We start from the raw sequence: 16,930 nt of genomic DNA, 5'->3' as shown, positions 1-16,930 counted from the left end.
TGCCGTTTTTCTTCCTCAACGGTGACTTAGAATGAAAGACACCATACAACTTCAGAGCAGAGTGGCATTGACCAGCAATAGGGCCAGAAAGCTGAGTCCTAAGGTTTCTGTAAAGAGCGACAACACTGGGGCACGAATGGTACCAGACTCTCAGACTGGGGACGCTGTTTGCTGACCTTGCAGTGCTGCTCCTCTGCAGCCTGGAAGCACTTACCTCCCATTGGGTGGAGGCTGCTCAGGGTGTTGAGGTTCCCAGAGTTGGCAGTCTGCTGAAGGAGCTGCAAATAAAGCTAGACATTACACCAAAAAACAGAACAAGAGTGAGAGTGAGGGCTGGTTCTGCATCTGGGATAACTCTACAGCACAGCAAAGCAAGAGTGCAGAGGCCCCCAGAGAGAACAAGTCAAATACACCATCCCAAGCCAACAGACAAGCAAGCCTATGACTGCACAGGACAAGGGCAGCACAGCTAGCGCCCTGGCCCAGAAGACCATTCTCTGGATAGTGAGACAAGCTCAAGTCTCTGCACAGCAGAGGATCCATAGCAAAGGATAAATCCATATGCTTTATCCATAGCAAAGGATAAAACTAGCACAGAGAAATACTCTAGATCCTAGCACAGCACACCTTGGTTCATGCCATTCCTAGTTTCTTTCTCTCTCCCATGTTCTCCTAGTTAGGCCAACATACCGCATTCTTTAGGTTACAACCATCAACTACTTTATTTTGAGACAGGGTCTAGCTATGTAGCCCTGGTTGGCCTCAAACTCAACATGTAGAATAGACTAGCCTTGAATTCAGAGATCCACCAGCCTCTTCCTCCCCAGTGCTAGGACTAAAGGTATACACACCAAATACACCAAGCCTTCCACTTAACTATTTTAAATTATCACATTGGATCATATTGTAGTATTTTAGGTGTGTGCGCGTGTACATGTAGTTGAGAGAGAGTCTCTCTTTTATGTAGCTCTGGCTATCCTAAAATTCATTACATAGATAAGGCTGTCTTCAAACTCACAGAGATCCTCCTGAGTGCTGAGATTAAAGGCATGCGCCACCACACCTGGCTAGAGATAATTCTCCAAAGCATTATTCTGGTAGAAAACTATAATCTCTCTCAATGTTCCTAGCAGTAAAAATAATTTAGTCTATTGAAATATATATATCAACCCTTACCCCTTTTTTAAAATCTCGTTTTAAAGATATTCTAGCTAGAATAAACTGATAGTTCTAAGATTTTAGAAATGGAAACCAGTGAGCATCAAATTAATTAAAACTTGGCATGTGTCAACAGAAATAATTATCTTTCTTGTTTCCACACAAAATCAGTATTTGAAAGAATAAATGACTACATTTGTTATCCCTATATGATCATTTCCAAATTATCCATACAGACTCAATGGTCTCACCATTTTAGCTTCAGAGGAAACCTCTCAGAGGAAATCTGAGAAGAGGTTTCAGTCTGGCCAGATCAATGTGGATCACAGGTTAACTTAGAACTCATGATCTTTCTGCCTTGATCTCCCAGGCACTGGAACTATAGTCATGTGCAACTATGGACAAAGATGCCTTCTTTTGTGACTCACAAATCTAATAATCCCTTATAAGATTATGATAAAATATAACCTAAATAATGATTATTGAGCTGGATCTTCTTTTAGATTGTATGACTCAAAGTCATTAGAGAAATCAATCAAAGGGAACATATTTACAATTTGGAAAGTGCAAATATGTCCTCTAACTCTCATTTAATAGTATCCTAATTTTTTTTTTTGGTTCTTTTTTTCGGAGCTGGGGACCGAACCCAGGGCCTTGCGCTTCCTAGGTAAGCGCTCTACCACTGAGCTAAATCCCCAGCCCCTAGTATCCTAATTTTAATCTCAGGATCTTTTAGTCTGCTAAAAGATCTATCTGTCATGTTTTAGGGGACTTAATAAAAATTTTGATGATCATTGCACATATAAAAAGACATAGAAAATGAGATACTTATAATTCTTTAAATTAAAATCAACATTCTAATTGTAACAAAAGCCTCAATATGGAACCATAAAGGAGACAGACTAGTACCACTTAATGACATTACCTAAATTCTTATATAAAATCTATACATGCCCAAAGTTGAAATAACACTGTTAGCTAAAGACAGCGGCAGAAGAAACAGCTGGGAGCTTGCAAAGTCTGCAGAAAGCAAACCACAGAACTCACTGCTAAGTACTGGGGCCCAAGTGTGTTCAGACCAGCCAGGTTCCCCCACACAGACGCTGCGCTAATCTGCTGCATCTGCTGCTGGAGTTGCTGGGCCATTCTCTTCTGTTCTTTGTCCTTCTGGGTGTCAGCAAACTTTACCACCATGGGGGATGAGCAACCCTATAAACACCAAAACCAAAGGGTCAAATTCCTTCTTTTGGGGCCAGAGAGATGGCTCGGTGAGTAAAAATGACTGTTGCCAAGCTTGATGACCTGAGTTTGCTCTCTGAAACCCATAGAGTGTATGGAAGGGAAAAACAAACCTCTACATTGTTCTTTGAACTCTACATGCATCTGTGGACAGACAGGTGGACAGACACACACAATTTAAAATAACATATTTCCTGGGCCAAGAGAAGAAATACTACCCATCAGTGACTCTTCTGATAAGACAATAGTAGGAAATGCAATTTATTTCAAACAATCATTCTCTATTTTTAAAATAGGGAGATCTTACTATGTTGCTCAAATTGGTACTGACCTACTACTGGGCTCCTCCTGTCTCAGCCTGAATCACTGGGCCTATAAGCATTCATCATCATTTCTGGCTCCGACATGCTATTAACTTTTAAAAGATTTATTTACTTTACATGTGTGTTTTCTCCACTTGGGATGTATGTGCACCTCATGCATCCACAATATCTACAGAGGCCAGAAGAGGGCGATTGACCTCTAGGAGTGTAGTTACAGATGGTTGTGAGATCAAACACAATTCCTCTGCAAGAACATCAGGTGCTCTGAACCACTTAGCCCCATAATTTTAAACATAGTATTTTACATCCTAAGAGAGACTATTTTAAGTTTCAGGGTGATTGTGTTGTACCAGCTGCTAGATAGGCAGCTATCCTGTCACTGTCAGGCAAGGGGTGTTTCTCCTCTTCCAGCGCTCTGCTCCTTACCTCCATGGTTTGTGCTTGGTGCATTGCTTTGATAGCTGTCTGTGCCATGGTTCTTGTTGTAAAAGTCACAAATGCACAACCTGGCAAGAAAATAATCAATGTTCATTTGTTTAGAAGTTTATCTGACAGACACTGACTGAATATCTAACTTACTGTGTGTCAACTATCATCCTGGCCATACAAATATGGTCCTGCTTTTCAGGGGTTTGAAAGCTTGTTCAGTAGAGACATGATAAGGTACTAAAGACTACCAAGGAACAACGAATAGGAGGCTCTGAGAGAGAAGCAGAGTCTCAGTTCACTCCAGTCGTAAATGTGGAGAGAACAATTCCATTTTGGACATCAAGAGAGTCTGAGGACAGAACTCTTTAGACAACATGGGGAAAATATTGGAGGGATCAACTTAGAGAGATCGACGAGATCAAGGTGTACAGCAGGAGGTAGCAGGCTCAAGCACTTCATCTATGGTGGCTAGGGACCTGTCTAGTTCAGTTAAATAAGACTGCAATTTAAGACAAGTATCTGTTTTAAAAGCTCTAAAAATGTACCACCTCTGCTCAAGCCATCAGGTCCCCGCAATATCCGGCACTCTTCAATCTGTCCAAACGAAGAAAACATGACTCGGATGTCATTTTCAGTACACTTCTTGGAAATCATACCAATAAACAGCTTCCTGTCTTCCACAGCTAAAAGAGTAAAACACAAAAGGCTTATCAATAAAAGGCAGTCAAGAACCAAATCTCTTGGGTTTGAATACTGACCATGTCTCATAACATCCACCTCACAGATTCTAAGACACATTTCTTCTTCCCATAATTTTATAACAATGGTATAAAATTACAACAACCAATTATACAATGATTTAACAATGGTAACTTAAAATTATACATATTTGGAAGATTTCCATAAGATTTGGAGAAATTGTGCTCTTGTTCAAGTTAATTCACCAGTTAGTGTGTGATTGACAGACAGGCAGGTTACCGCAAAGGCTAATCTTGTAGATATTAAACGCAAAGCTCTTAGTATCTTGCCTTGCCCTTAATATGCTTGTACTAGCAGTGTCATGAAAAGGCTTTCACACTTGATATGATCAATAAACAGAAGATACTTCAATGAGAACTTTCCAACATTTAAATTTTTTTAAAAAATGTCCTTAAACTGTGAATAACATTTGGTCTTTTGTATTTTTCCCTCCCTCCCCACCCCAGCTCTCGACCAGGTATCTCTATGTCTTTGCCTCCCACGTCATTTGTGCTTCTAACTGGAACTCTTGAGAATTTAAAATGAATTGCTGTAAAAGTCACAAATGCACAACCTGGCAAGAAAACAATCAATGTTTTCTTTAATTTAATTTAAAAGCCTCAGAGCTTTTTACCACATTGTTTATTTTAAGTGAACCGGTATGAGCCAGCTACCACCCAATGTCAGGTGGAGTCTATCTGTACAATTCCCACAATCTCACTCAGAAAGTACAGTTAGTCCTCGAGGATGGCATCAAGCACAGCTGTCAGTAGGGCAGCCTCTGAAGTTTCTGCATATCTTTTCCCAGTGGTCCTGAGACAAACTACCCTCTGAGCTTCCTGCTGAACTCTGATTTTAGCTCACGATCAACTCGTTAAGACTTGCACTTCTTTAAGTTTAGTGTGGGAGTAAAACAAAGATTATTTATAGTTTTCTGACCACTACCATTATGTTCAGCTTCTACAGATGACACTAGAAGTCTGAATTTATCTCTGGCTCCTAAAAGTACCTAGGTCATAACTTGTGGCTGGACTGCAGCATCTTGGCAACTGCACTGACCATAGACTCGTCCCCACTAAGCTCAGAAAATTCTCCTAAAGCACTATCTGTCTTCTGTCCAGACGCCCCACTTTCCTCCTTAATTTTGTCCATAAGAAATCATCCTTATCAAGGGCATTCTATGTTTTCTGTTTGTCTATCTGACTGTTTTTTTTGTTTCTTTTTTTCGGAGCTGGGGACCGAACCCAGGGCCTTGCGCTTCCTAGGCAAGCGCTCTACCACAGAGCTAAATCCCCAACCCCCTGACTGTTTCTGAAATATGGTCTCATATGACCCAAGTACGTACATACGTGTGTGTGTGTGTGTGTGTGTGTGTGTGTGTGTGTGTGTGTGTGTGTGTGTGTGTGTGTATGTGTGTGTGCACACACATAAAATATTTTCTCTGTAACTCTGTATAAAATATTTCCCCTATTATTAACTCTATCTTTCTCACTTATTAAAACTGAGAAAAAGCAGACTTTTATAACACAACTCAATATAAATGCCCTAAGAATAGCAGACAGAAAAGAAAGCAGTCTCCTGCTGAGCAGACTTGATGTGTATGCTTACCGTTGTTCTTCTCACTGTCAGCAGGTTTCATCTGTATAGGGTGATGCATCTAAAAAGGAAATCCACTCATGTTATTCTCCAACCCCATTAATGACTTTAATAAAATAAAATAAAACTAATAAAAATTAAAATAAAATATAGACTCTAAAAAGTAGACCAAAACAACAGCTTTAGAATTTGCTCTGGACTCATGTCTGCCCAATGATCTTAACTCAACAAAATATAAGAACAGACAGAATGTGAGTCATAAAGTTAAAATCTTGGCAGCGAGAACTATTTTTGGTCTATCTTCTTTGAAATGTGAAAAGTCTCCTTTTCACAGTAATTCGCACAGCAAGTATTTTTCCTACAGAATGCTTTTCAGTATGAGCCTAACATGCACAAACATGCCCCATGCACAAACGTTAAAAACACTTTAACTTAAAAAACTCTTACCCCAGGTAGGACCTTCATGTTGTGGAGAGCATTCTGAGCTTCTAATGCAGCTTTACGGGTGTAAAATGTAACAAAACAGCACCCTGAATAAACAAGATTGTGCAAAATCAAATTAGTGCTTTGAAAACACAATTCTTAGAATAAATATTTCTATCCCTACACTATTGCTGAAATTCAAGAAATGAATGAGCTTATTAAAACTGAGGGGAGAAAAGGCTGGGTGGAGGGGGTTACCTTTTGGGGGGTCAGTAGGGGTGCTGTCATGACAGGTTTTCATTGTGTAGCCCTGGCTGTCCTGAAACTAGCTCTGTACCCCAAGCTGGTCTCACACTCAGAGATTCGCCTGTCTCTGTCTTCCAGTTCTTGGGATTAAGGTGTGTGCCATGACTACCTAGCGAAGGGCGTGACTTCTTAAATCTTTCTTTGTTTTAATCCATTACAGCTCTAGGTTTATTTCTAGCTTCCTTGTAGTCAGTAGAAATCTTCTTTTGATGCTTCTGCAACTTCTCTGGAAAATCCCCTCCCCTCCCCCCTTGAGACAAGATCTCATACAACATAGCCTGGCTTTGAATTTCATATGTTATCAAGGATGTCCTTGAACTCTTGCCTCCACCTACTAAGAGTAGAGATTACAGTATACACAACCATGCTTGGCTACTACAAAGCTCCCTTTACAAAGGATATGTGCCATTCCATTTAACCCGTCCTACCTACCACAAACTAGGTAACATGCTGAGGAACAGGACCTAGTCACAACCAAGCTAGACAGTTACTACTCTGGCAGCCTGGGTTTCTAGAACTCCTCCTTTCCTAGTTTCTTTCTTTCTTTTCTTTTTTTTTTTTTTTTTAAGATTTATTCATTTATTATATATAAGTACACTGTAGCTGTCTTCAGATACACCAGAAGAGGGCATCGGATCTCTTTACAGATGGTTGTGAGCCACCATGTGGTTGCTGGGAATTGAACTCAGGACCTCTGGAAGAGCAGCCGGGTGCTCTTAACCCCTGAGCCATCTCTCCAGCCCGAACTCCTCCTTTCCTGCATGCTCAGAACAAACTACTCATTCTATCATAACCAATTTAAACATTTTTTTTATTTTATGTGTATGAGTGTTTTGTCTGTGTATCATATATGCCTGTATTGAGGAGGCCAAAAGAGGGCATTAGATCCCTTCAGCCTGAATTTACAACCTGCTGTGAGGCACTGTGAGAACTGAACCTGGATTCTCTGTTAAATGCAACCAGAGCACCTAATTGCTGTACCTTCTCTCCAGACTTTGAGCCAGCTTTCACCATGGTTTCAGACCTAATCTTTCTTTTCCTATCCATTTTGTAGGCTATTGCCAAAATGATGCCTAAAATGATGCCATTCTCAGTTGATACACCATCCTGTAAATGTTTCTCTGTGAGCACTGACAAACAACTGCCCAGATGCATCTTAACATACACATGTGGTCACCTTAATATTTTGTTAAGCCATTAAATGTGTTTGGATTAGAAAATAATAGTTAATATAAAGGACACCATCCCATATAACCACAGACAACCTGTCAAGCAGAGATGGGAGGCATAGTGTGATATAGGAATTAAAAACCCTGCTAGGTATGATGGTGCCCTCTAATCCAAACGAGAACGAGGCCGAGGCCAAGGCAGAGGCATATCTTGAGTTGAAAGCCAGTCTGGTCTACACAGCAAGTTCCAGGACCCCCAGAGCTCTAGACACCCAGTCTCAGACAAAACAAACACAAGAAAGTTAAAACCCATTTATCTATACTAAACCAAAACCCTGGCCAGCAAGCCTGTTCCATGGGTAAAAGTACTTGCTGGTAGTAAAGGGGCTCCCGACAAACCTAACCTTGAGTTATGTTCCTGGACCACATAATGGAAAGAACCTAGTATCTCAACTTGTTCTCTGACTCCATATAGTAAAAGAAAAAAATAAAATAAAATAAAGTAAAAAGAGCTTACCTTTGCTCTGAGGAGGGTTTTGGCTCCTATCCCTTAGGATGTTGATTTCATAGACAGCACCATACTGCTCAAAAAGCTCCCTCAAGTCTTTCTCCGACCAGGTCCTTGGAACCTGGCCCACAAACATCTTGATAGCATCAAGATCTGGTTGGTCTGGGTGGTCCAGGGTGCCGTTCATTTTCTTTGAGCTGCATGAGATAAAGTGAGAGGTTATTGATATTGCATACCACGGGAGTTTTTTTTCTCTAAAGATTTTCAACAACTTTTTGAAACACAGGAAAAAAAATCTTTACTCACTACTTCGACTTAACTTACCTGAATTTTGTCAATTCTACTACAAACTAAATTCACCATTGTGATTAAGACACACTCAGTTTTAAAGAAACTGACAGTGTCACATGTCTTTTCTAATATGAGAGTTCTAAGGACCTATAAAGTAAAGCTCCCAAAGATTGATCAGTTTGTTGTTTTTTTGTTTTGTTTGGTTTTTCAAGGCAGGGTTTCTCTGTATAGCTCTGGATGTCCTAAAACTTACTCTGTAGAATCAGGCTGGTCTCGAACTCATTGATCCTATTGCCTGTGCCTACCAAGTGCTGATATTAAAGATGTACACCACATTAAAGACTGACATTAAAGATGCCTGGCCCTACATCAAATTTTAATAATATCTGAATACAACTAAGTACAATAAACCTTTTAAAATTTTATTTATTATTTGTGTGTGTCATGGGTAGCAGAGGGTGGGAGACACTCTGTGGAGTCAGTTCTATCCCTCCTCCTTTATGTAGTTCTGGAGATTGAATTCTTGTTGCCAGGCAAGTACTTTATGTACTAAGCCATCCCATCAGCCTAATAAGGATTTTTAAATGTCTGTATAGTAACAAAGGATTAATAATTACAGGTTAAGATTCAGGACTTTTAAACATATTTAAAGTAGATGTTAAAAAAAGATGCATTGATTTCCAAAATCCACGATAAGAATTCACCAGAATGATAGCTTTTTTTTTTTTTTTTTTTTTCTGGAGCTGGGGACTGAACCCAGGGCCTTGCGCTCACTAGGCAAGCGCTCTACCGCTGAGCTAAATCCCCAACTCCCAGAATGATAGCTTTAAAAGCTAAGCATCAAGCATGCTTATAAGTTAGCTGTACCTCTTATTAAACTGCCAAACTGACTGTAGCAGAAGCTGCTGTCATCCTAGTGTGTTTCTGAATTATCTAACTAGTATTTATTGTTTCTCTGAGACTTGCACTGAATTTCCCACCAACTACAGCTATTTCAAATTCCATAACTTCTTCCAGTCCTATGACACTCCTACTTGGATAACTTATTCCTTCCCTGAAAATTGTCCAGAACTTAGGGCACTCTTACTCCTAAATGTCTCTTCAAAAGGCACCGCCCATTCCCAGTCTTTCCTACTATTTTAAAATCTTACATTTAAAATTTAACATCTCAAACTAACATTTTAAATTCTTCAAAACTAGCAAGGAATGTTGAATCTATGAAAGCCATTTAACTTCTATGCCTTAATTTATACATCTTTTCTAAGTGAACTCCCACAGACTGTATTTCTCCTATCACTTTTGCTGAATCCAGCATTAAGTAGTTATCAGGTGTAGTGTTAAGCCTGTAACTCTAGCATTTGAGATGCAGTTTGGCTGCCTCAAGTTCAAGGCCAATCTGGGCTGCACATAAAGATCCTATCATTGGGGCTGGAGAGATGGCTCAGCGGTTAAGAGCACTGACTGCTCTTCCAAAGGTCCTGAGTTCAAATCCCAGCAACCACATGGTGGCTCACAACCACCTGTAATGGGATCTGATGCCCTCTTCTGGTGTGTCTGAAGACAGCGACAGTGTACTCATATATATATACACACAAAAAAACAAACAAAAAACAAAAATAACCAAAGTGACATAAGTATTAAATTTCCATCTCTATTACATAGCAAAAATCTTCAGTCATCCTGTGGCTCTAAGAAACCTCCCTAAGATGGGGTTGGGGATTTAGCTCAGTGGTAGAGCGCTTGCCTACCAAGCCCAAGGCCCTGGGTTCGATCCCCAGGCTCTGGAAAAAAAAGAAAAAAAAAATACAAAAAACCTCTCTAAGAACTGGTAAGTCTTCAAAGGTAATACTGATTTTAATCTTGTTTATTCTTTTTCTTTTTGTATTTTGAGACAGACTGGCCACAAACTCACAGATATCTACCTGCCTCTGCTGGTATGAAAGGTAGTACTGGGAATGAACTCAGACTCTCAGGCAACCACTGAGCTGTATCCATAGCCTTCCTGCTCACTTCTTTAGCTACACCTGGTATAGTGGGCTTCATTCATAGTTGTGTGAAATGAAGAAATTTCTAGCTAATGGTGCCAAGAAATTCTCTTTCCTTTTTTGTTTTTTTTTTTTTTTAAATTTGTATGTATGTGGGTATGTGGTGTTTGCATGTAATGTCTGTCTGTGTACCTACCACATGTGTGCCTGGTGCTTGCAGGGGATAGAAAAAGACGTCAGAGCCCCTAAAACTGAAATTACAGACAGTTGTGAGGGGCATGTGGATATTGAAAATTGAACCCCGGGGTTGGGGATTTAGCTCAGTGGTAGAGCGCTTGCCTAGGAAAGCGCCAAGGCCTCTGGGTTGGGTCCCAGCTCGAAAAAAAAGAACCAAAAAAAAAAAAAAAAAATTGAACCCCATGTCCTCTGGAAGAGTAGCCAATGCTCTTAATCACTGAGCCCTATCACTAGTCCTCAAAACCCTCTTATTTAAGCAATTAATCTCGCTAAAATGAGTATTATATACAGAGGACTCTCAACTATGAGCACAGCTAGTATACCCAGGTGTCGTAGAACACACTCATAATCCTGATGCTTGGGAAGTGAAGAGCTTTGGCTACACAGAGCATTTAAAGCCAGTTGTGGCTACATGAGAACGTTTCAAAACAACAACAAAAGGACAGCTACTACTTCCTATGATTATACAGTTGCCACAGGATCAAGCTATTAAAAAGTTATTTTAGAAGCAAACAGGGCAGCAACCCAGTAGTAAAGAGCAAACACGAAGACAGAGTTTGGATATTCAGCATCATAGAAAGGGCCTGGCATACCAACACTGGGAAAAGACAGAAGATTCTATTCTGCAGGTTTGCCTGGCTGGCCAATCTAGCCTAACTGACAAGTTATAGGTTCAAGAGACCCTGTGTCAAGAAAAAAAAAAAAAAAAAAAAGAAGAAGAAGAAGAAGAAGAAGAAGAAGAAGAAGAAGAAGAAGAAGAAGAAGAAGAAGAAGAAGAAGAAGAAGAAGAAGAAGAAGAAAAAAATAATGTAAGTTGCAACCAGGAATGGAAGTGCAACCTTTAATTCCAGTACTTCAGAGACAGAGGTCATCATGGTCTACAGAGCAAGTTGCTAGTCAGGGTTATATAGCAAGACCTTGTCTCAATAAACTACCTGAACAATAACAAATACAAAGTGGAGAGTGATACAAAAGCCACCTCTGGTCTCCACACACATGTTGTAATACCCATCTTGGATTATATTGTTTTATTGGTTTTCCTTTATACTCATTTAAAACCATGGGTGGTAGAGGCTGGTGGTATACACCTGTGTTCCAGCACCAGGGAGGCTGAGGAAAATGGGGCTATACAGAGACACTATCTGAAAACAAAAGACAAGAAGGAATGGAAGGAAGGAATATGGCAGGTCACTGTAAAAATATAACAGGTTTTGGAGAGATGGCTAAGTGGTTAGCAGCGCTGGCTGTTCTTCCAGAGGACCTGACTTCAATTCCCAGGACTCACATGGCAGCTCACAGCCGTCTATAACTCCAGTTCCAGAGGATCTAGAACCCTTGCACAGACATGCAGAGCACCAATGCACATAAAAATAAAGAGATCTTTTGTAAAAGGCACCATTAAGTAGTGAAACAATGGTGTCACTTCTTACAGCAAGACCATAACAACTTTATCAGTTTTAGTAGCATTTTATCAAAATGTTGCTGATGTCTCATTATGTTTCTATTACAGAGATTAACTGAACCCCCGTGGTTCTCATGACATGTTTGAATAATAAGCTCGCAGCTCTTTCATCAGAGGAAGAAGTCTGTTCGTTTATATTATAACAGAAGCTGCAACTACACAGGCTTGTCCTTTCCTTCCATATGTGCAAGTCATCTATCGCCTATTCGGTGTGAAGCAAAAACATGGATAATATATACAAATTACAATACAAATTACGCGAGTACTCTACCACTGGGCTATATGCCTCCTCTTCCTCTGGTAGAGCAGTAGTCCTCAACCTCTTGGGGTGTGTGTGTTAAATGACCCTTTCACAGTGATGGCTTAAGACCATTGGTGACCTAAGACCATTGCAAAACAGATATTTACATTATGATTCATAATGGTATCAAAAATCACAGCTATAAAGTAGCAACAGAAATAACTGTTGGGGGTCACCACAACATGAGGAACTGCATTAAAGGATCAAAGCATTAAGAAGGTTGAGAAGCACTGCTGTAGGGCACGGCTGATTTTTCTCCAGACTTAAGACTTCCTAGTACCTGAGACTACAGGCCTTTATTTACCACCAGGACCAGCTTCAAATCTTTAAAAACTTTGAAGCCCACTCTCCTGCGTGAACTAGCCTTTGCCTTTTTGTATACCAACTCAGTAACTGTAAGAATTATCTAGGTCAGTGCTATGTGAACCAAGGCCCAAAGACCAGAACCAACTTTTAAGCTTTTTAGAATTCCCTATTCATAAAAATTGAACTTAAGCAATTATGAATTAAAACTGATGATGACAAATAACAAAGAAGCTTGCATCTCTTTATTTATTTTAACACTCCCCTCCCCTGGCAAGGGGTTTCTCTGTGTAGCCCTGTCTGTCCTGGAACTCATAAAGATCCTTTTGCCTCTGCTTCCCAAGTGCTGGGACCGCTGACTGGCCGCATCTAATGTTTTCATAAGGAAATATTTTTTCTACATTTTACTATGGAGTAAACAATGAGGTAGCCCACCAGTTTGAAAAGCACTACTTAGATGATTTGACTTTTCAGACTGAACATGCTGTAGATATCATGAACTACAATCACTCACTGATTTCATGCCTGCTTCCAATATTTACTGGGCACTTAACTTATATGGGTCAGCAACACACTGTTAGACATGGTATACATTGGTAAATTCTAAAGCATTGTATAATGAATAAAACATAACTGTGCATATTTTAAAATGCCAAAATAAAACCAATAAATTTGTGTGCTACTTTGAAAAATTATTTATGTACACACATTAAGAATTTTCTGTTTCACATGTATGAGTGATCCAGGAAGACAACTGGGAACTGAGCTTGAGTCCTCTGGAAGAAAAGCAAATTAACCACTGGGCCCTAACCAAATTAAGAAGAAAAAAAAGAAAAAAAAAAAAAAAAAAAAAAAAAAGGACTGGGAAAAAAGGAAAAAAAAAAAAAAAAAAAAAAAAAAAAAGGTAGAGAGACCAGTCATGGTATGGCTCAATGCTTTGCGAAGCCTGACAGCTTGGTTTTGCTCCTCAGGTGGACATAGTGGAGGAGAGAACCACCCCACAGGCTGTCCTGTGACCTCCACAAGCATAGAGTGCTTATGCCTCTAATCCTAGCACGCAAAAGGGGAAAGCAGAAACAGACCAATCTATCTGAATTCTAGGCTAGCCAGAGGTACACTGAGATTCTGTCTACAAAACGTTAATTAATTTGATTAAATATCATTTTTAAAAGTAGGTTAGTGAGATATGATGGCTCAGTAGGTAAAAGCAACAAACACCAATCCAAGTTGAAACCCCAGAATTCATGTATTAGGAGTGAATTAACTCCCACCACACATGTTCCTACACATACATGCATAAAGAAACATATTAAAACCTTTTTAACATTGGGCTAGTGGTGGTAGTGATAAGCCAGGGGACTCAAGTTCAATCCCTGGAATCTACATATAGGAGAACATTCACTCCAAATTAAAGTTGTCCTTTGACCTTCGCACAATATTAAATAATTAAATAAATAAATGTAAAAAACAGATTTAAAAAAACCTTGCATTTCCTTGGCACATATGGAAACCATTAAAAAGGAGAGATTTAAAATCTGAGAGAAGCAACCACATAAATAAATATATATTCAAATAAGTAGTTTCAAACTTCCTCAACTGTTATTGATGTAAAGGGATGAGCAACACTTTTCCATTTGGGCTGGAGAGATGGTTCAGTGGCTAAGAGCACTGACTGCTCTTCCAGAGGTCCTGAGTTCCCAGCAACCACATGGTGGCTCACATCCATCTGTAATGGGATCTGATGCCCTCTTCTGGTGTGTCTGAAGACAGCTACAGTGTACTCACATATAATAGATAGATAAATCTTTAAAAAAAAAAAAAAGGCATCTTCCATTCTCCTAGCACATGTGCGTTCAGTACTGTCTGTCCTTAAGAAGGTAATCACTGCATTAAAATAAATAAATGAATGAATAAATAGACCACCTGAGGGTAAAAATGAATTTCCGTGTTCTTCTAGTATTCCTAAGGCACTGGGAATAGTTCCCAGTATCATAAGAGTGAAAAGAGAGAAGGGAGGGTGGGAGGGAAGGAGGGAGGGAGGGAGAAAACTATCCCTGTAGGTTATTATTTCCAGGTAGAACATTCACTCATCTAGCATACTAAAACCAGGATTCAGGCCCCCTAGCATGGTTTAATTAAAAAAAAAAAAAAAAAAAAGGTAAGGAGCCCTGAGTTTAGAGTCCCACACTCACGTGAAGAGCTGGGTATAGTGGAGCGCTTCTGTGACCCAGGCACTGGGGAATAGACAGAAAGAGCTCACTGGTCAGTCAGTATAGCTGAAACTGTGAGCTTCAGAATCAGTAAGAGATTCTCTTTCAAAGAACAAGGGAGGAAGACATCAATCTCTGGCTTATCACTACCACCCAAATAGGTTTTATACAGCCAAGTACCATCCTGGGTAGATGTATGCATCCCTCAATAATTTTCAAAAGTTTTCATTATTTTGTCACTCACCTGTAGTTGATTGCCTTTGCTCATTATACAAACAGAAAAAGTTCCAGACACCCACCCATTTACCTTGTTAGCAAATATAAACTCATACTACATTCTAAAGTTAGCTAACCCCCAGTCTCAACAAGTCCCCCAGCATACACTGTACTGTGGACAAGGAAGGGAGAAAGAGGATTTAATATAAAGGGTTCAGAAAAAGGAGGTTGTGTTACTAACCACCTATTTTTCTTGTGAGAACAAGACAGAAAATGTATATGATGTATGGAAGTAATTTTAATTTGGATAAAGGGAGACTTGTTACTAGATACTTAAAAAAGGTTTCTAGTTCAATATCCTGTAACAGCATAGCTGATAATATAATTTTGAAGCAGTCTTCTTCCCTGAAGTTTAGAGAAAATGTCAAGGTTTTCATTTTGTAAGATCTCACTCTAGTTGTCCCACCTCAAAAAAACAAAACAAAGCAAAACAAACAAAATACCTCATGCTCTTACTGTGGTGTCAGAATACCAACACCACCATGGTGGTTCTATGAAAAATGAGCAACAATCTACCTCGGAGAATAATACTAAACAAGTGAAAACACTACACCCAACAAATTACTCAGCATATAAAAACTCTGTGTTACTTGGTAAGGTGGCTAAGCACACCTTCGGTCCCAGCAATACTGAATGAAGCAGGAGGCAGGCAGATCTCTGAGTTTCAGGCCAGCCAAGGCTACCTAACCAGACACTGTCTCAAAAAAAAAAAAAAAAAAAAAAAAAAAGTAAAAGATGCGGCTAATGGCAAGACTTGATTTGGAAAAGGGGTGTGGGACAGGGATTAGGAGAAATGATATGTGGCATGCAGGACTGAATACCTAAGAGATGAAGGACAAAGACCAGAAGAGAGAACATAGAAAAGAAATGCACTTGGGAGTTAGAGAAATGATTAAGAATCAAGATAGATAAAGAGGTAGGTTGGAAAGACTCAGAAGATAAATTTTCTGTGATACACTAAGAGCTTAGATTTTATTTCAATACTTTTTCTTTTCTTCCCTTCCTTTAGCTTTTAAACAAAACAGTCACACATACAGGTCAGGCAGGCCTTGAACTCCCTATGTTGCTGAGAATGATTCTGAACTCCCATTTCTCTCTCTAGCTTCTAGCTTCCAACTACTAGGATTACGGATTTCTTAATTGAGATTAAGAAAATGATCAGATTTTTCTTTAAAAAGCAAACAAACAAACAAACAAAACTGGCAAGCCAGCTGGGACTGTTCACAACTATAACCCTAGAACAGGGCATGTAAAGATGAGTGCATCAGGAGCTTAAGGCCAACCTGGGCTCTCTAGTTGACAGTCTCAAAAATAGAAACGAAATGAGTCAGGCATGACGGTGCAAGCCTTTAATGACAGCACTCCTGAGGCAGAGACAGGAAGGTAAATAGACACTTAGGAATTCAGTACTAGCGTGTCTACACAATGAGTTCCAGGACAACTGGGGCTACAAAATGGGCCCTGTATACCCCAGTTACAAATGTGTGCATGCATACACATATTTAGAAGAAATAAACTGGGGTGGGGAGAGAATTTGGAAACCAGGGGAATTCTATTTAAAGTTGTTCCCATTTTCATCTTTAAACCATGATCTACTAGGATGAAGAGCTTAAGGAACTTTAGGTGAGGAAGAAAAACTATGAGTCACGGATTCTAATGTAGACAATTTGGGAAATTGTTTCTCTGTAAGAAAGCCATCAGACAAAGATATCCAATAGACAGGTTTAGAATCAAGTTAAGGGACTGAGGGTAAAGAATGTGGAGTCCTGAGAAACATAGAAGCTAGGAAAGGAGGTTAAACAGCGAGAGCCAGAGGCTTCCCACCCTTAGGGCTCTGGTCCTTAGAGAGCTCCATGTCTTGAAGTGTAAACAAATGAAAGAAGGGCAACCAGATTTCACCACGACCAAAGAAGAAGAGCCAGACAGACACTGAGCAGAAGAACGGGAAGAAGGTGCCTGGGCTCCCAAGCTTTTTT

General features: G+C 39.7%; 1 protein-coding gene across 10 annotated transcripts in view; it reads right to left on the bottom strand.

The window, feature by feature from the left end:
• The window catches only part of Celf1 (CUGBP Elav-like family member 1), a 74,184-nt gene that overhangs the window by 12,380 nt on the left and 44,874 nt on the right, over nt 1–16,930 (bottom strand). For 7 of the 10 annotated variants that reach the window (XM_032903644.1, XM_032903642.1, XM_032903640.1 and 4 more), the window contains 7 exons: nt 7,899–8,086; nt 5,931–6,013; nt 5,496–5,544; nt 3,698–3,832; nt 3,147–3,226; nt 2,206–2,367; nt 215–290 (listed from right to left, as the gene is read on the bottom strand). In XM_032903644.1, the coding sequence (XP_032759535.1) occupies nt 215–290; nt 2,206–2,367; nt 3,147–3,226; nt 3,698–3,832; nt 5,496–5,544; nt 5,931–6,013; nt 7,899–8,086 (773 nt within the window). The remainder of the gene's footprint in view (nt 1–214; nt 291–2,205; nt 2,368–3,146; nt 3,227–3,697; nt 3,833–5,495; nt 5,545–5,930; nt 6,014–7,898; nt 8,087–16,930) is intronic. The other 3 variants (XM_032903641.1, XM_032903636.1, XM_032903637.1) reach the window with 1 other exon arrangement.

The sequence above is a fragment of the Rattus rattus genome, chromosome 5, assembly GCF_011064425.1.
Source record: "Rattus rattus isolate New Zealand chromosome 5, Rrattus_CSIRO_v1, whole genome shotgun sequence".
Classification (NCBI taxonomy): domain Eukaryota; kingdom Metazoa; phylum Chordata; class Mammalia; order Rodentia; family Muridae; genus Rattus; species Rattus rattus.
Note: the sequence above shows the minus strand (reverse complement) of the source record. Positions and strands in the feature narration are given on the sequence as shown.